The following is a 20,187-nucleotide window of genomic DNA, read 5'->3' on the forward strand; positions in this document are numbered from 1 at the left end:
GCATTTTTGCAGTTTTCCATTTGGTAATTTCGAAAGATCAGTTCTTGGTTGAGCGGTTTTCTTTTCTGACGCACGTTGTGGGTTAGATTGTTTTAAATAAAGTGTTCATTGTCTGTGTATCCCCATTTTCACATAGTTTTCTGTTTCTATATACTTGTATGTCTACACGGATTACATAGCATTAAGAAGTTTCAACGCAATTATCGGCTGTGCAGCTCCATTTATCAGGGTTCATGTTTATCAGAGGTTTACGGGTTCTTTTTTTATATAACTTACACATGCCCTACTGTAATGCCCTTTGGTTCTACAGTGGGGACATTCTTGGTCAGACTCAAACACTTAATGGGTTTGTGTCTGTTCTTATCCGTATTTATTTCTGCTGTGTTTGATGGACTACCATGTTCTCTTGAGTTATTCTCCTTTTATTTGCTGAAAATAATATTGCTTAATTTGCCAATAATATTGCTTAATTTGCCCTTGAATTTGACCAATTAGTGCTTTCCTGTCTTTCAAACCTGTCGGCATGGACTAGTTTTTCTGTATGAATATTAATTTTCAAAACTTTAACCATTTCTTCAGTTTTGATATAATCCCAACCATAGGTTGGTGCCTCTACTGCAATGGCTTGCTTAGCATCTTTTTATGGGGCCATCAAATGGCAAATAACCAATTAACTCTGAACTTCCATATCTCTTAAGGCAATTAAAATTCTGGATAGTCATAGTCATAGAGTGATACAGTGTGGAAACAGGCCCTTTGGCCCAACTTGCCCACACCAGCCAACATGTTCCACCAGCCTGCGTTTGGCCCATATCCCGATCCAAGTACCTGTCTAACTGTTTCTTAAACATTGGGATAGTCCCTGCCTCAACTACCTCCTCTGGCAGCTCGTTCCATGTACCCACCACCCTTTGTGTGAAAACGTTGCCCCTCAGATTCCTATTAAATCTTTCTGAAGCAGTGGATTGGAAATATAATGATAGTATGTGATACAACAGCAATTGGTGTTGTTTTCCATCTACCAATTCCCATTTCCACTGCGAACGTGTTGTATTTTTGATCAAACATAAACTGATTAAATTACAAGCTGGAAAGCAAATGTCACATTTATTTCTCGAGCCTGGGATATTCCAGTAAAAAACACTCAGTGATTTATGAAAGAGACTGAGCTTTTGAACAAATTTTAAAAGAATCAGTTTTATCAAATAATTTAGAACTGATCTGAGTGATGTTCTCAAACTTTACTTGGAGAAATCATCTCTGAGCAACTAAGCAAGTAAGATCACAATTTTATCAATGTCAAAAGAATGAATAATATCAGTGTTTGTGGAATTGTTCCGGAACATTATGTGACGTTCCCAGCCGCACCATAAAGTACACAGCATCTTTTGAAGATGACCTTGGTTTGATACCAGTCAACTCTTTCTTTTACTTTGCTATTCTGAATGTTGCAATTCAATCAGATTGTAGTCTCATAATTTGAAAACTGAAAATCAATTTTCTTTCCATTGATTAGTAGAGGGCAAACTCTTTGCAAAACACTTTCGGTTCTTGTGTAAACATACTGCTTCAGAATTGATTCATGATAACAGCTTTGAAACAAACTGGTGGAATTGAAATGTAAAGCATGTTTAAATTCACGGCTCACTGAATATGATTGTACCACTGAAAATTTGGAGTTAACCTTGATTAAATCGTGTAGGGTGGAAATGAGTTTTGTTTAATTGCATATTGTGCTGCGGCTCGTGGCGATGTCTGCCATAAGTAACTGATGTGGGGTAGCTTTTTTCCCTCTTGTGACATACTTTTTAGTGCTTGAAGACAGAATGCAGAAAAATTGGATATCGTCTACCCAAGTGGAGAGCAAATTATACATGACATTTATATGGAATGTATAATTCAGGTACATGGTGGAAATATTAGAATCATCTTCCAAACTGTCTTGTATTTTTAAATTTCCACAAAGTTCTTTCAATGAGCAATAACGAATTAATACTTGTGGAATTTGAGACTCAAGATAAATGTTAATGGATAAAACTGGATCACTTGCTTTGCACCGTGTGCAACTTTTTATGCAGAAATCAGTCTCTAAGCATTGGAATTTTGCTACGTGGGTGTTACTGTTTTGCCACCTTCCTACTTCTCCTGGCATTTCATTGTTACCTCGTGGTACAGTGATTTGGTACAATTAGTTTAGAATATGGTGTACTGCAGTCAACCTTTCATTTATATCCAGCTTAATTGACAACCCCAACATAAATTTTAACTGACCCGTCTCAGGAAGAGGATAAGTAATAAGAACTAAAGAATACACTGTGTATCATGTTCGGAATTCTTTCTAGAGCTAAGATAAGACAACAGTTGGCAACAGGTTGATTTGTATGTTATCATTTTTATTAATTGAAAATTTGTTGAATGACAGTTCAGAAAACAATTAGACCCATCAAAGATATACTTGAATCTACTTAAACTATGGAATTACTGAAGAAGGGCCTCTGAAGAAGGGCACCGGACCCGAAACATCACCCATTCCTTCTCTCCAGAGATACAGCCTGTCCCGCTGAGTTACTCCAGCTTTTGTATCTATCTATGGAATTACTTGACTGAAAGAAAAGCAGAAAATCCTGGAAAAACTCTGAAGAACCACATCTACAAGGCTCATGTCAGGAGTATAATGGAATATTCCTCACTTGCCTGGATGTGTACAGATTTCACAACAATAAAGAAACTTTGCATCTGTACCATAGGCACCCCATTCACTCTTTCCACCATTGATGCACAGTAGCAGCAGTTTGTATTGTCTACATGATGCATTACAATAACTCACCAAAGGTTGTTTCACAGAACCTTCCAAATCCATTACCGGCTAGAAGGACAACGGCAACAAAAGTATCGCTCGGTCAAAATTCCTGGAACCCCTCTCCCCCACAGCGTTGTTAAACATATTCCTTAATTCCCATAACACCTAAATAATAGTGATACCTCCCTCGGTGTACTGAGTGATTTGAGCCACCACAACTCTCAGCTGAAAGACTTCAAACTTTCACTATTCATGTTTGAAGAATATATTTTCTCATCTTGGCCTTGTACAAGGCTAAGATCCATAGTTCTCGATAGCTAGGGACAACCAACTCGGCAACTACCCTGCAAAGCCCTTATAAGAATTTTGTATATTTATTGAGATTATCTCGTTCTCTTAAACTGGAGCATGCACCCAGTCTTTTTAATCTTCCCTCAGGATAAATCCTCTGTCTGAGGAATTGATCTTCTGATTTTGCTGAATTCTCTCTATTACAAGTATGCCCTTTTGGTAGGGAGATCACAGTGATAGACAATATTCATGATGCAACACCTCTAGTTTTCCAGTCAAAACTAGTATGTTGATTGCCTTCCCAATGCCAATTGTGAATTATCTATGATTTGCGTTCTAGAGAGCATTTGTGTACTTTTGAACACTTCCTCTGACATTTTTGCTTAAATTCCCTTTCAATTTTGTTTTACAAAAGTGGATTACCTTTCTAACGTTATACGTCATCCATTAAGTCCTTGCTATTCACTTTGCATGTCCATGTCCCTTTAACGTCATTTTTATAGCAAATAATGCTGCTTAGCTTATGGTATCATCAACAAACTTGGACATATTATATGATCCGGTGTCCAAATATAGATTGATTAATTACAGCTGAGATATTAGCACCAACCCTGTGGCATCCCACTTGTGTAGCCTTCTACTGATTTCTATAAACTAACCCTCCATCCATGCTTGTATATTAACCCTCGTGCGTTCTGGTTTTTTTAAATCTCTTATTCGGGACCATATTGAAGACTTTCTGAAAGTATACATCTCTTATAACCTCAAACACAACAGGTTTGTTAAACGTGATTTCTCTCATAAAGTTGTTATTTTCTGAGTGCCTTGTTAATGATAGATTCCAGCATTTTCCTTCCTTTTTGATGTCACGTAAATACATGCAAGTAAATAATCAGGTAAAGTGTTTTTATACAGGGAAATTATTAGTCTTGGATTGTAATGGAGGCAAATTGAATATAGAATTGAATAGTATCTGGAGAATATCTCTGGAATTTTCACAGCATTGGGAGAAGATGAGCGCGGAACCAGCTGGATTTATTTTGCATGGAACCAACACAGATTTGATGGACCAAACAGCTGCCTCCTAAGCTGTAACCATCTTGTGATACTGTGTAATTGTGAGCATTATATTATCTAATTCAGTATTTACTAGATGACAGGTACTAATCTATGTTGTACCTGCCTTCTGATAAAATTACTACAAATTATTTATATTGTCAGAAGTATTTCCCTGCCTCTTCCCTCTAAACTTTGCGTGAATGTGCATCCATCAAGTAGACGACATAACAACAGCTGTTACAGGCAAATGCATATTCTTGTATTCAAAATTTGTGGAAGTAAACAGCAATTAAGTTTGAGCATTGTTTTGTGTCATATAGTTGAAAGCGGTACATGAGCAGCTGGCTGCCCTTTCCCAACCCCAACTGTCAAAACCAAAGAAGAAAGAGAAAGATAAGAAAGAGGAGAAAAAGAAAGAGAAGGAAAAGGACAAAGAAAAAGAGAGGCATAAAAAGAAAGATGATGTGGAAGAAAAGAGAAAGAGCAAAGCTAAGGAGCAACAGCCAAAAAGATCAAAGAAGAGCAATGCAAATCCCAGGTAAATCTGCTTGCAGGTTAATTTCTCCGTTATTCAAATACTAGTTAAATATCAGTCATGGTTAAATCATTATTTCAGGTGAACGCCTGGTCTGAGTTAGTTTATCAAAAAGAAATTCCATATAATTTGAGTTGTATGTGGTGATATGGGGGTTGACAGCAGAGTGGTTCAAGCACTAGACCATTGACCCAGAGAAAAAAGCCTGATCACAGGTTTGATCAGTTTGATCATTTGGGATCAAGTCACAATTTGGATGCAACTTGAGGATGAGTCCGATCCCAACCAGCTTGATTCTATTGTGTCTTCCTGTTTTCCGATTCTGTCTCCTGAAATCCAGAGCACCCATTCACACATGGTTCTGAAGACGTTTTTGGTGTTACTGCAATATTTTTTTGAAAGTTTCCAGAAAGGAATCATTACTTTCAGCTGCTGTTCTACCTTGTGCGGATTTGTGACAAGGTTCATAAAACTTCTAGTTTTCATACGTATACCTTGTCTGCTTTGGCTAATTGTTTTTGTATCTTTTGGATGCTTGCCCATTCCTTCAAATAGCAGGATAATGCTCTGTATTGTGGTGAATAATCAGTAAGGCAAATTATTTTTGAATCCTGTGATTTAATGTTGAAGCTCTTCACTTTACGAAACATTTGCATTGGAACTAAATGAATGTGTGCCATCTTTATCTCAAATGGAATCATTTAAAGGCACAGTAGTATTTAAGAACTAGCCATGACTCAAACTGATTTGTGATCAGTTGTGTAGAACTATTGGGGTTTTTTTTGAGCAGTGGAGGGAAAACGCATCAGTTATGTGGTTAAATTGGACAAAGTATTTGAGTTTTCCCCTTGCATTGAGGGTTATGGTGATGTGGATAGCGAGGAAAGTTGAAGCTACAACATGATAAAGAACAAGGGTTTCGGCCCGAAACGTTGCCTATTTCCTTCGCTCCATAGACGCTGCATCACCCGCTGAGTTTCTCCAGCATTTTTGTGTACCATGATAAAGAACAAGTTGGGCGGAGCATTGTCCGATATAACTTGATTCCAGCAAGTGTGAGCTGCTGCATTTTGGGAATCCAGTCAGGGGCAGGACATACGCAATAAATGGCAGGGGTGGATGGAATATTGCTAAACAGGGACCCTCATGGAATGGAGATAATATCATACATGCTTACAAAGATTCACAGAATGAAATTGTTTCTAAGTGTTATGTTTACAATCCTTTATGGTGAATATACTTGTAGTTATTGCTTTAAATGAGCAGAAGAAAGGTTATGGAGTACTTGGGCGTAACTTTTGAGCTGTTATGCTGCATTTATAAGTATAAATCTTGCTAAATGCTAGGTCTTGGTCTTCTTAACTGAGTAATATTAATCACACTTCTCTGTAAAGCATGAAGAAAATCGGGACCCCTTGTGAAATGTTTTAATGTTTGTCTTTATTTCCATCAATCTCTGTTCAGGAACATGAAGAACAACAAACCTGGACCCACGTACGACTCTGATGAAGAAGATAAATGCAAGCCGATGACCTATGAGGAGAAAAGACAGCTGAGTCTGGATATAAACAAACTTCCTGGAGATAAATTGGGGAGAGTAGTTCACATCATTCAGTCCCGTGAGCCCTCACTGAGAAACTCAAACCCTGACGAAATTGAAATAGACTTTGAAACTTTAAAACCCTCCACATTGCGAGAGCTAGAACGATACGTCACGTCGTGTTTACGAAAGAAAGCGAGGAAACCTCAAGGTGAGTTTATCCCTTGCATGGTGAGATGCATGAGAGATGAACCTTTGAGAACTAAATGCATTTTTAGATTAATTTTACACAAAATTACAGAAACCATTCCTGAAATCAGTAATCCTTCTCTTTGCTTAAAATTTTCTGCACTTTCACACCCCATACTATTTCTTGATTGTAGTGTCCTTTGGGAGCATTTTTTTTCTTTATAGGTTTTTCCTTATTTTACCTCTGAAAGCCAGCTGTTCGGTGGTTTATAAGCGTGACGTGGGTGATTGTTTCTTTCCTAAATCTTCAGCTGGAGTCCAGGCCACACTGCTGCAATTCTGCAATGTGTCAACACACTGCATTATTGCCAGGGACTGATTTGTTGAAGCAAAAACCATTTTTTTAAAGATAAAAAATTTACGTTCATTAAAAGCCTGACATTTAAAACATGTTGGAGATGCATCTGAGAGCATCTTTTTTTCATCACTGATAGATTGTAGGGTCACATTAAGCAAGGTTTAAGTGACATGTTAGAGGCTAGCAGAAAAGCTGCAATGCTAATTGGAATGGCTTTCTGTACAACTTCAGTCTCTTGCTCTAACAATCGGAATTCCGCAAATGAAATTTACTTTTGTTGGTTTTATCTAGTGGTGGATAATTTGAATCCCATTAAAATGTTGTCCTAGCGGTTCCTCTTGCAAATATATCATACTCGTCTCCCAATGAGATCACACTTTTGTGACTCAATATGAAGTGTAGGAAACAGGACCATGTGTATGTTGTAAGTTGTTAATCATGACACACTCAGGTTCCTTTCACCTTCTTGTATTGCCAGAATTACTGTTCTTCCACGATGAGGAACTGCAGGTATTTTTTTATTTTACAGTCATTTTTCCAGCTGTTGGTTTGATAGGAAACAGAAACAGAAACAGGAATGCTCTGATATTTTCCTCACCCAAGTGTCAATTTGACATTTCTGTGCAAATAAAACCATTTTTGTTAACAAAAATATTTCCTCATGACATGGTGAATTGTGGCCCTCAATTTGCTTAGTGTCATAGAGGTTAAAAAACATTGACTAAGTTACCACCTGAATTTTTTTGGTATTGCTACCCAAATTCATCCCCTATCAGTTTTCCAAAGACGCTTACAGGAAAAATCAGGTTAATTAATGTTTTGGTCATCCTGAGGCGGGGCATAAAAATGTGACCTTTGAAATCAAATATATTTAATCATAATAGATTAAAGTACTATTTTTATTTTCAATTAATTTGATTAATAAACTAAATTGTTTCTGATTTGAATAAACTAAATTGTTTCTGATTTGAATGATCAAAATTGTGTAGCGTATAAATCCCTAAAGTACGTTAACTGCAGTAAGGCCACGTGTCAGAGCTGTAGAATGTGTACCAAGTATTAGATGATCTATTAAAGTTAAAGGTAAAACTGTTTATTAGATTAATCCCACTCTTTCTTTATGTAGTCTTGGAGGTTAAATCTTATCAGTTGCTCATCTTTTTAAATAAAATATGGGTTGCTGCTTCCCTACCCCACCCTGGTCAGGCAGTGAATTCCAGATCCCCATTATTAAGGCGTGATTTATTTATTTTTCCTTATCTTCTCTTCTTGTTAATTAACGAAGTCTGACTGAAGTCATCTTATAAGGGTCAGTTAGAGGAGCAAAGAAGAAACATCTTGAAGGAGGGAGAGGAGTGTCTGGCTGATGTCCTCTAGGATAGTTGCACTACATGGCATGATAGAGGTGCAGCATGGCAATGTAATTGTTTGGGTTGGGGACTCAAAGTCAAGAATGCTAAAATGACAGTTGTGATGGTAATCTTGATGGGCATTATAAGACGGGAAGAAAAGAAATGCCAGGTTTACTTCAGGGCCAAGTTTCAGGTTGGGTTTAATTTGTGGAAATTCAAGTCGAGTCACGTTTATTGTAAAAAAAAGACACAAAGGATTGAAACATTGCAATTGTGAAGCTGAAAGGAATGTAGGGGGTGGGGAGAATGGAGGGGGGGGGTGGTTGTACTTGCCTAAAATCGGAGATTTCAATGTTCGTACTGTTGGGTTATAAGCCACCCAAGCAGAATATACCAACGGTATGAACATTTGAATTCTCTGATTTTATGCAACTACGAAACCCGCTCTCTTACCCAAACCTTCATTCCCCTTCCCCTGTGGCCCACCTGGATGCACCTATTTAATTTTTCCCGCTCCCTCCCCTTCCACCTACATTCCTTCACGGGGATAGGGGATTGAGTCCAAAGGACTTGTAATCAATCAGGGCCAGTTAACTGTTCACCTCCTTGCTCGCTTGTTAGATAGTGGAGTGCTTTGGTATCTATTTAGTTTGGAACATGATTTACCTCATGAATTAACAGTCTGATGGCATCACTCACCAGGTTTGGAGATGGAATTTGCTAATTTTACAGAAGGCAGCAAATGTAAAATTAAACACCAACCAATTTCCATGGACCTCATGGTTCAACCTGTTCTGTATTTGAGTTATTTTTATGTAGTGGTTTGTTTGGCTTCTGAATTATTGCATTTTGCTGCAATATTTTCCCGCTGACTTCGGATCCATGTTTCATGCAGAGGAAATAATTATGGCACAAAAAAGTTAATTTGAAGCTTCCTCTCGTATCCAAAAAGTGACTGCAGGAAGACAATTTACACGGCCAAATGGACCATCAGTCAGTTGTTCACAATACAATATGTTGTCAATTAGCAATAAACCACAAATTCTGGAACATTTGAAGATTATTGGCCCAAAGCCACATTTCTTTCATGTATTTCCCTTTTGAAATATTCTGGTACACTTGACTGTAAATTTAAGATTTACACATTTTAAACTACCATTCACTTCTCTTATTTGGTGCTTCTCAAATGGAAGCTTGGTGTGTTAGCTACCCAGGACCAACATTAAACTTGCCTAATCAAATACAGCATACCCATGAATACAGAGAAATTACATCCAAATAATGTTCCCTAATTCCAATATAACTCAATGCATGGATAATTCACTGGGGGGCCAAGTGCTCTTGCATCCTCCAGTGAGTTATCCACATGTTTCTTAAGATTACTAATGCTATACTTAGGTTATTTTTATTTACTTTTGATTCTAAGGAGCTGACACAGTACAAATTCATTTTGTCTCGTGATACAATCCCACCATATCAAAATAAAATAAACCAGAGTATAATTTACTCTTTGTCCAAGATGCTAACAAAAACATGTCCTTGGATATTTTTATTTGCAGATTGTCATTGGAGATGGTTACATGCCATGATATTCTGACCTTCACTATTGTGGGGACAGATGCTATTGCAAATCTACCCATGCTGCCAACACATTTTGTCAGTACTATTAGCTGACTAAGACACAAATAAAACGTGCCTTTAATGTAGCCAAATGTACCAGGATACTTAAGAGTAATGTTTGTGTCCTTTTAATGGTGTCACAGGCCATATCAATGGTAGTGACCAAAAACAGTGTCTAAGGTACTTACGGGACATTTATTGAGGAGGAGAGTTATGGAGCATGATGCCAAGATGTCTAAAAGTACAGCTGTCAGTAGAGGTGTTTAAAATAGAGTCCAGATTTGGAGGTCCCGACACCTTGTTGGGCTCTTGGGAAGATGAGTGAATCGTCACGGTCAAGGACTTTATAATGAGGGATCTAAGGACCAGGATCTCAATAGTTTATAGCATATAAAGTATGAGTACGTTTTGTAGTGATAAGTTCAGTCATGTTTTTGTAAAGTGAAAATAGGAAATCATATTCTGTGAAACTTAAGGATGCAGAGGCATTATTTTTCAAAAGGTTAGTATGCCAGCACTCAGTGATTAGAAAAGCTAACAATCTTATTGCGAGGGTTATTGAATACACAAGTAGAAAGTTCATGCTTCAGTTACATTGGCTATTGGACTACATCTGGAGCACACATACAGCATTAGTAAACGTATGAAATTGAGAATGTTAAGCAGCTTAGAGAGGTTTATGAGACAAATATTTAAAATGAGGTTGGATAGGCTTGGCTTGCATCTGCTGGAGTTTAGAAGAGTGAGACTTGATTGCATGTAAAATCATGAGGGTTCTTGACCCAGATGGAAGGGCATGTTTCATCATGGGAGAATCTCAAACTGGTGGTGATAGCCGATCTCAATGATAGGAATGATACATTGTCAGGAACTCGTATGTGGGTCAAACACATTGCATAGATTGACTTGGTTTTATTTGAGTATCAAGGTATTTGAGATTACCTAATCTCTTAGACTTCGCCCCAGTATTCTGGCTGGCTCACATTATACATCAAAATACTGTGATACTGAGAATAAATATTTCACAAGACCAACCCTTGCCCAATTCAGGTTCTAGTTAGAAACATAGAAACATAGAAAATAGGTGCAGGAGTAGGCCATTCGGCCCTTGGCTGATCATCCAATTGAACTGACTTTAGTGAAGTCTTAGCCAGTCCCACAATGTGATCCTCCAGGTAAGCCATGGCAGATTTACAGCATTAGGAACGTACATGTTACCAGACAGTGCTAATCATATATACAGTAGGTACTCTTGTCTTTGTGGGCCTATCGTGGGTTTGCTGTGTGGGATTGGGTAGAATCAATACATGACCACCCTTAATGTTATCTTTAAATTCTTAGGATATGATTGTAAATACACTTTTTGGCAATCTTGGATTTAAGCAAATCAACAATATTTGTTTTGGCCACCTATCCTCCCCTGTAAAACACACATCCGTGCTGCTTTAGCATTATTTAATGTACTAAACTACAATTTGAGTAACAACTAGTTTATCCTTAAGTTAGAAGAACTATGGACAATTATTCTGCATCATCATTCCTTGAAAACCTGCTCTGATTTTGACAGTTTCATTTTCTAAATTCTAAATGCCACGAGCATGCCATTGTACATAAAAATATACTGTCTAATAAAATGCTTTAGGAAAGTTCAGAAACTTAGACCTTTGTAACTCTTTTCTGTGCTGGTAATTTAACCTTGAAACTACGAGATAAATATCTGAATTTGCATGCTCTTAGTATCTAACTTTTGGACGCATATGTAAGGCCTAGATTAGATCCAGATATTTACCGTACTTAATTTTCTCCCCAATTAGTCCAGAAACATGTAGAATTGAACACAAATTTCTCCGCCTGTACATATACGACACCATTTTATTCTTTGTTGCAGAAGCTATTGATATTCAAATTTGTAGGATTTTTGTATGGTGATGGGGGAAAAGGACTTGCTGTATTAACTTCAAAGAGTAGATAATCTGCTTCAATGTATTTTGATAACTTGGTAGTTGCAAATGAGATAAATAACCAATTAATTCACTGATTCCAGTGAGGATGAATTTTGATATAATTATTGGTGATGTATGATGTTTTCATTATGCACCATGAACAGGCCCTGATTTGGGTGGTTTGTTCTGCATTTTTTTTTTGTTGGAAGACATTTGTAATGTTCAGTTTTTATGACAACAATCATCTTATGTTTACTTTGGATATGTGATCATTGTTACACTGTCACAGCATCATTGGACTTGTGGAATGGGCACACACAGGTTGGGTATTGACATCTTTGGGGCTGCTTAACCTAGAGATCAGAGCAACAGCTGGTTTTCAGAGGTACACTATTTTCTTTTTCATCTTGAACCAGATTTGGCTTCTCCAGTTAAATTTATTTTGAATTTGGCAAAAATCGTGAATTTCAGTAGTGACGTCATAATATAAAAGTAAATCTTTATGGGGGGAAAATATTGTAGGTAATATTTCTCATAACAAAAAAAATGAGAACGAAAGTGGTGCAATGAAACACTTTCTTCGGGGTTATATAACTCATTATAATGCTAACCATGCTGAAGGAAAAGACTGGATACTTCCACTGTTGCCGTAGCAAATCTCTGGTTGTCATGGCAGCTAGTATATGGTTTGGGAAAGTTGAGAAACTTTGTTGACCAGTTGCTTCAACCATTAGCCTTTTACTACGAGTGAAAGTGGTTAAAATTAAATTTAACTTGGTCCAAGTTTGGTTAAAGTAATTGTTTTTTTATTCCTCACAATTCATGTGCCTTTTATGGTTCTTTTTTTGAAGTTGACTTATTTATAATCAGTGGCCAGGAATCTTCTTTAACCCTCACTCCCTTTCCCTCTGGTCTGATCATCTGAGCAGCTCTTTGGTTCGAATGTTTTTGGCAATAAATTGAATTGTGCATTCTATATACTTCAGTATTTTTAAAATGTGGTTTATGTTTCACAAAACAAAATTATCATGACCTCGCTACATGCTTCCAAACATTTGCTAAATTCTCTTTTAGATTATTGGCTTTTTAAGTTGCAAACAATGAATGGATCCTTTTTTTTCCCCCTTTAGCTGCTTTTCCTTCCTTCAATTTGCATCTGATCCCATGTGCCAAATTAGAGTCATTTTTATTCACTGTGTTGTACCTGTATAATGGTACCAAAGTGTTTGGTCCAAATCTTGTTGTGTGATGCTGTTTGCAGTGAAAAAAGTCCCAGGGAAATCGAACGATGACCTCCAGCTAGACTCGAAGAGTGAGCTGGATACCAGGTTACATGACGTTAGCGGCCAGCTGAGCTCTGGGAAGAAACCAGGCATAAAAGGTTGGTGTAGTGCAACCTTGTGAAGTAGATCCTTAGGTTATCCTAGGTTGGGGCCAAGGTTAAAATAAATTTGTACGTATTTGTAATAGCTTTAATTGTGTGGTGCACATACCTCTCAAACTGCAATGCGTGGATTGACAGAATTCTGGGTTATGCTTTCAGAAGAATGCGGCTTTTGGTAGCATTTGTAAATTGCCTGATTTTGATTGGTTTAATTTGGCTGCTATTTCAATGTGTGCAGCTTTATATTGTGTCGCCGTAATTAAAAAAAGCATACAGTTGAGAGGTATGGTGGTGATTTCATCAGTATTTGTGATTTAATAGATTGAAACGGTCTTATTTGTTTAATCTGGATGTGTACTGCAGGTAATCACTGCAATCGTAGGCAGCGGGTAAGATGTGATTTTTTTTTTTTTTTTTTTTCAAAGCTTTGCTACAAATCGAGTTCTACATGGTCCTGTATTCTGCCTATGATGAGAAATCAATTTTAATGCTGGTTCTTCCAGATCATTATTTCTTGTCATGACAGTAGCATATGAAATTAACAATTACTTAAAAATCATAAATTCTGCTGATAGAAAATTGTTTGTATGGAAATGTTTCACATTAAAACAGGAAGCCAGAGGTTCACTGGTAAAAGTGAGAGCATGATTCTTTCATTTACAGTTTCAGACCAGAGCAATGGGATTATAGTTGTATCTTCTCCTGTCTTTTCTCTAATTTCGTACACTGAACCCAAGAACTTCTTCATCTTGCGTATGGCGTGCACAGCCTAAAGTTGTAGGACAACTTGTTCTATTTGATTGTGCACGCCGGGTTGATTGCATTTGTCAAAACAGGGTGGACCACGTGAAGGTTGCAATCTCAACTCGTATCTCTAATTGGGTATAACATAATTGACGAATTAGGGAACATTACTGTATTATGTGGGTCAAATTGGTAAGAATGCAATTTTGATCAGAAATGAGGGAACTGATGTTACTTTGGAAATTGACCAGCAGAGACAAAACTGTCTTGGTGGGTGGGGAGGGGGGGGGGGGGGGGGGGGGGGGGGGTGGGGGGGGGGGGGGGGGGGGGGGGGGGGGGGGGGGGGGGGGGGGGGGGGGGGGGGGGGGGGGGGGGGGGGGGGGGGGGGGGGGGGGGGGGGGGGGGGGGGGGGGGGGGGGGGGGGGGGGGGGGGGGGGGGGGGGGGGGGGGGGGGGGGGGGGGGGGGGGGGGGGGGGGGGGGGGGGGGGGGGGGGGGGGGGGGGGGGGGGGGGGGGGGGGGGGGGGGGGGGGGGGGGGGAGTTGAGAAATCGAAGGGACAAATATCTTCTATGTAACTGTCCCATTGTAACCATTGTCTCGTAAGAACAGAGGCCAGTGGCTTGAGAAATTGACAAGCAAGTTAGACACAAATTGCTGGAGTAACTCAGCAGGACAGGCTGCATCTCTGGATTGAAGGAATGGGTGACGATTTGGGTCGAGACCCTTCAGACTGAAGAACGATCTTGACCTGAAACATCACCCATTTCTTCTATCCAGAGATGCTCCCTGTCCCGCTGAGTTACTCCAGCATTTTGTGTCTATCTTCGGTGTAAACCAACATCTGCAGTTCCTGACTACGAAATTGACAAGCAATCGTTTCCATTGACACTTGTGCAATGATACTCTATTAAATAATGTTACATACAGCTTTCAGTAACAGAATTAAACTTACAGCTATTAGAAAAACATTTTTGAAAACCCTGTATGGGAAAAACTAACTAATTGGTCTCAGCCCCTAGCTCACTTTTCTCCCCATTAACTCAATTGTTTTTAATAACTCCATTTTCTATAACCGAAGGTTTCTTAGGAACTCAACTATCGCATTTACAGCAGAACTACCTGTATATGTAGAGATTAAACAGACTTATCTATAGTATTAAAGGTGATCACATTGAAGCATAGAAAACTGTAATGGAGGTTGACAGGTTGATGGAAGGATAATGTTTGCATGGCTAGAAATCTGGAACCAAAGATTACAGTTTCAAATTCAAGTGTTGGCTGTTCTGGACTGAAATAAGAAGACATTTCATCACTGAGGATGAATCTTTGGAATTTTTTATCCAAGGAACTTATGAGATTCGGTTGCTGTAAATATTCACGATGGAAGTCAATATATTAAGAAAGTAAGTGAAATGAGTTTAACTCCAGAAGCTGAAACCGAGGAAAATATTAGCCATGATCATCTTGTTTAGGAAATAGGCTTATGAGCTGAGTGGCTTACTCAAATGTTCTTATGTCAAGTTTAAAGTCTTTGTGATACAAGATGGATTTTGCCTCATCTTTTGATGTTGATAAATTTAAACTTGCATTGAATTGTGAAACATCACTTTTCCTCCCTCCCCCTCTCTCATTCCAATCTCTTAAATGATTGAGCATTTCAATGCAAATGGCTGGTAACAAGCTACTGAAAGGCCTGACTGTTTTAATTGTTCCCAGTTATCACTGCTGTATGGATACGCTCACTTTTGAAGGTTGAGGTTTATCTCTTCTGTAGATAAGAGTGTACAGTTAATGCCAGATTTGGGCATTCCACACAGCCACAGAATCACACCCTTGTTTGTAGAGTATTTGAGAGATCGAGACACTGGTTTCTTACGAAACTGTCTTATAAGGACAGCTGCAATATTGCAAAATTCTGTGCAATTTGTGGCATTTTGGAATTAAATCCAGTGCATGAAGTATTGCATAATTTAAGTTTCACAAGCACGAAGGCTGTGATTCATTTTGCAACACATTGGCATTGATGTTTTTACAAGTTTTAACGAGACTCAGCTGCAATGATATTCAAGTCGGAAGTCAAGCGTGTTTTATTATCATATGCACCAAAATGGAACAATGAAATTCTTGCGTGCAGCAGCAGCACAATAGGTTTCTAAGCAGAGTACTCAATAGATAATATAATAAACAAACATAAAGAAGAAGTTAAATTAATATATATTTATTTAAAAACAATTTGTGCCGAAGCCCGAAGACAAGGCAGTTCGTGGTTCTGCAACATTCAATTACCCGATGGTAGTTGGGAAGAAGCTGTACTTGGATCTGGACATTACAGTTTTCAGGATTCTTGAGTGAAATGAGAGCATGGGCAGGATGGTGTGGATTCTTAATGATGTTGACTGCCTTTTTCAGGCAGCGCCTCCAGTAGATCCCTTTGATGGTGGGAAGGTCAGTACCTTTGACGGACTGGGCAGTCAGTATACACCACTTTTCTCTCCTCTGTTCCTGAGCGTTTGAGTTGCCAAACCAGGCTGTGATGCAACCAGTCAATATGTGCTCTACCGTACAGCTGTATAAATTCAAGAGAGTATTCATCAATGTTCTGAAACTCCTCCATCTTCTAAGCTAGTTGTGGCATTGATGGGCTTACTTTATGATTGTATAAATATGCTATGTCCAGGACAGATATTCAGAGATATGCATGCCTAGGAACTTGGAAGTTATTGACCCTCTCCACATCCGACCATCGATGAAGGCAGGTTCGTGCATCCTCAGCTGCTTCCTCAAAAGCCAACAATCATTTCCGTAGTTTTACTGATGTTGAGAGCAAGGTTGTTTTTCTGGTACCATTCAGTCAGGTGATCAATATCAAGTGATTTTTAGATATCTAATGGACTGGCAACATTTGTTTGTCTTTTTCATTCTGTTTACTGGAATGTAATAATGAGATGAAACCTGATCACTTTGCAACTGATGCAACACTTCCCACTGAGCACCAAGACACTGAAATGAACTGTACACTCATGGTCTTGGTTCAAAATGTTGTGGGCCAGAAATTTACTCCTTAAAGAAAACAAGAATTAGTTTTAAATGAAAACTTATACGACTACAATTTTGAGATTTCTTGATGTTTGTATGGTTCTGACTTGAAGCTGCAACAAAACACTACTTATTTGTTAGACAGCATGCAGTAAGCAGTCTCAACCATCAGATCAAATCTTTGCAATCCAAACACATTTAGTCATGAATGGTGGTGGACAGGAAGATGCTATTGGGATGTAACAACAGCTCATAGTATATCCCCATACTTGACAATAGTGGGCAGCTGGTACATTAGTGCTGAAGAAGAAGCCAATGCCTTTGCCATTGATAATGATACTTTACATGGTCAAACCTTCACAGAAGACAGTGTTCAATCTATTTGATTCACTTCATGTGACATGAAACTACTGCGAACACTGGCTACAATAAAGGCTGCTGGCTCCAGTTATCCTCATTGTAGAATTGCAGTTGATGAACTGTCTCCAGCCAAGCTGTTCCAGAAGCAACACTGGTATCTGCTTGATCATGTGGAAAAAGGACCACATATACCGTTCACAAAAAGAAATATGATTTCACATTACTACCTACTCTCAATCATTAATTAACAGTGCCGACAAATGGCTGCTGCCCAGTTTTGGTTTTACTTTGGTGACTCCACTACAAACCATTGACCAGAAGCTCAAAAGAGCCAGCCACATCAATAATGTGGTTATGAGACCAGCTCAGATACAATTATCTTTCAGTGAACGAATCATCTCCTGAAGCCTTATCACAATTCGGGAGTGTGTTGGACTTCTCTCCCTTTCCTGGATCGGTGGCTGCACCGTGTGCCATCCACAAATGCACTGCAGTTTCTCATCAGGATCACGAGGCAAGGTCTTCCCAAGCCAAAAACCTCTCATCACTAAGATGAATGGGGACGTTAGCCATATGGGACATTAGCATGTGCAGTTTCCCCTTTGTACTGCACATCATCCAGATTTGGAAGTGTATTGCTATTATTTCATCATTGCTGGTTCTAAATCCTGGTAGTCATCGTCAACAATGGAGTTCCTTCACCAAAATCTCTGAAGCAGTTCAAAATTCAGTTCAACAGTTCAGTTCACCACCTCATTTTCAAAGGCATTTTGGGATGGACAATAAATCCTGGCCTCCCAAAAAAATAAAACGGTTTTCCTTTGGGTTTCGTTCTATGCTTGAGCTGAACAATTTTGTATCAGCATGGATGATGATATGGATGCAGCAATTGCCTTTCTGCCCTGCCCTGTGTTTTTTGTGGTGCGGGTAAGTTGGAATGATCTTGTACTCTAGGTCTCATTACGGTTATTCCTACTGATACCCAGAAAGCTATAATAGTGCTTGGCTGTAATATGTCCAGTGTTGATAAATGTGTTAAATCATGATTATGCTCAAACAATGAAGTTGTGGGTGGAACCACACTGTAATGCTACGTTTGAGCTATTGTTATACTTAACAAGTATTTAATTGGAAGTAAAATGGTCTTGCATGTTTTATGTAATTGAATGGAATGATGCAGATATTTTTAGAAGTCAGTTATTGAAGAAATACATTAATGTACGAAAGCATAACCCTCCTTGTTCTTTGGTTAAGTTTTCTTGATTACCATGTTGTAAGGAAGTGATGTTTTTCCGGTTGCTGTATTTCTTGTCCCCCGGGTGACTTTGCCTGGTTATATGAAGGAACATTGTGGTAAGAGACCATGTTAATGTGAGTCCAGTACCAGCTGATTGAAAGTGCTTTAGATACATTGTTACTAGCAGAGGGTCAGATAAAATGAACATTTCAATATTTGGAGATTTAACTAGAGAATTTGGTCAAGCAATTTCTCAGGGAAGGTAAATTCTACAAAGAATAAAACATCACAAAGATTTTTTTTTTAAAGCACCATCAAAGATTTTGAAAATGATAGCTAGGAAGCGAAAGCAGGACTGCAATAGTTTAAAGTACATGGGACAAGCCATCATTTTGAGTATCATGATGTATGTTAAATGAATAACCATTGGGTAAGGTGAAATCCGAAGTAATATATAAATAATCTTTGAAAATTCGTCTCTAATATCTTTAAATTGATCAAACCAATCCAGGGATCTGCACAGTCACTGTTCATGTTACTGAATATTCTTCTTAACTCTACTTTGTCATGACTAAACACAAGTCACACACTGTTTGGAAGGTTTATGGCAAATCTGCACATAAACTAACATTTTGTTCCATTGTTCTCCTAACCCCTGCAAATAGAAGTGTTGCCATTATGAACAGCTATCTGTTCTCGTTATCTTAACATCTTCCGTCATAATCACTCATGATCCTCACCTTGGGAGGAACGTTTTTCTTCCCGACCCCTGCTCTCCTGTCAATAAGTCTCTCGTAGACACTAAAATCTGGAGTAACTCAGCGGCTCAGGCAGCATCTCTGGAGAGAAGGAATGGGTGACATTTTGGGTCGAGACCCTTCTTCAGACTGGTTAGGGATAAGGGAAACGAGAGATATAGACGGTGATGTGCAGAGATAAAGAAAAATGAATGAAAGATATGCAAAAAAGTAAAGATAATAAAGGAAACAGCATTTAGCCTCAATCTGACAATGGCAGAATTGTTCTTTATCTCTCCACATCACCGTCTATCTCTCGTTTCCCTTATACCTAACCAGTGTGAGAATGGTCTCAACCCGAAATGCCACCCATTCCTTCTCTCCAGAGATGCTGCCTGTCCCGCTGAGTTACTCCAGCTTTTTGTGTCTATCTTCAGTTTAAACCAGCATTTGCAGTTCATTTTTTTACACAATAAGTCACGCAAAGTCTGGCTCGCATGCATTTTAAGTCTGGATTAGCTGTATTTAACCATTAACCTGCCTTGCTTCATTTGGGCCACTGCGATGTAGTAGTTGCTGAAAATGATAGTTGACAATAGTTGCAACAAGTTGTACATTTCAAGCCAATCATTTTCATTGCTTAGCAATGTTCTGCGTCTGTGACAGATGTGTAGAGTCTGACATGGGAAATGGATAGATAAAGAGGAGGAGTCCAGTTGCTGTGTTTTTTGCAACGCATGAATCAATGTGGGTCAAGGATTTGTGTAATTGTTGCTTTGAGGTTACTTTTGAGATGCTAATTATGGCCAGGTATGATTATCTTACTGGGAAAAGTAGAAGAACATGGGCGACACGGTGACTACTGCCTTACAATGCCAGAGACCCGGGTGCGATCCTGACTACGGGCGCTTGTCTGCACAGAGTTTGTATGTTCTCCCCGTGACCTGCGTGGGTTTTCGCCGATATCTTCGGTTTTCTCCCACTCTCATATCCTAGAAAAGT

General features: G+C 38.7%; 1 protein-coding gene across 9 annotated transcripts in view; it reads left to right on the top strand.

The window, feature by feature from the left end:
- The window catches only part of brd4 (bromodomain containing 4), a 133,525-nt gene that overhangs the window by 74,205 nt on the left and 39,133 nt on the right, over positions 1 to 20,187 (top strand). For 8 of the 9 annotated variants that reach the window (XM_055664100.1, XM_055664107.1, XM_055664106.1 and 5 more), the window contains 3 exons: positions 4,471 to 4,688; positions 6,150 to 6,436; positions 12,949 to 13,068. In XM_055664100.1, coding sequence (XP_055520075.1) covers positions 4,471 to 4,688; positions 6,150 to 6,436; positions 12,949 to 13,068 — 625 coding nt within the window. The remainder of the gene's footprint in view (positions 1 to 4,470; positions 4,689 to 6,149; positions 6,437 to 12,948; positions 13,069 to 20,187) is intronic. The other variant, XM_055664103.1, reaches the window with a different exon arrangement.

This window comes from Leucoraja erinacea, chromosome 39, assembly GCF_028641065.1.
Source record: "Leucoraja erinacea ecotype New England chromosome 39, Leri_hhj_1, whole genome shotgun sequence".
Classification (NCBI taxonomy): domain Eukaryota; kingdom Metazoa; phylum Chordata; class Chondrichthyes; order Rajiformes; family Rajidae; genus Leucoraja; species Leucoraja erinaceus.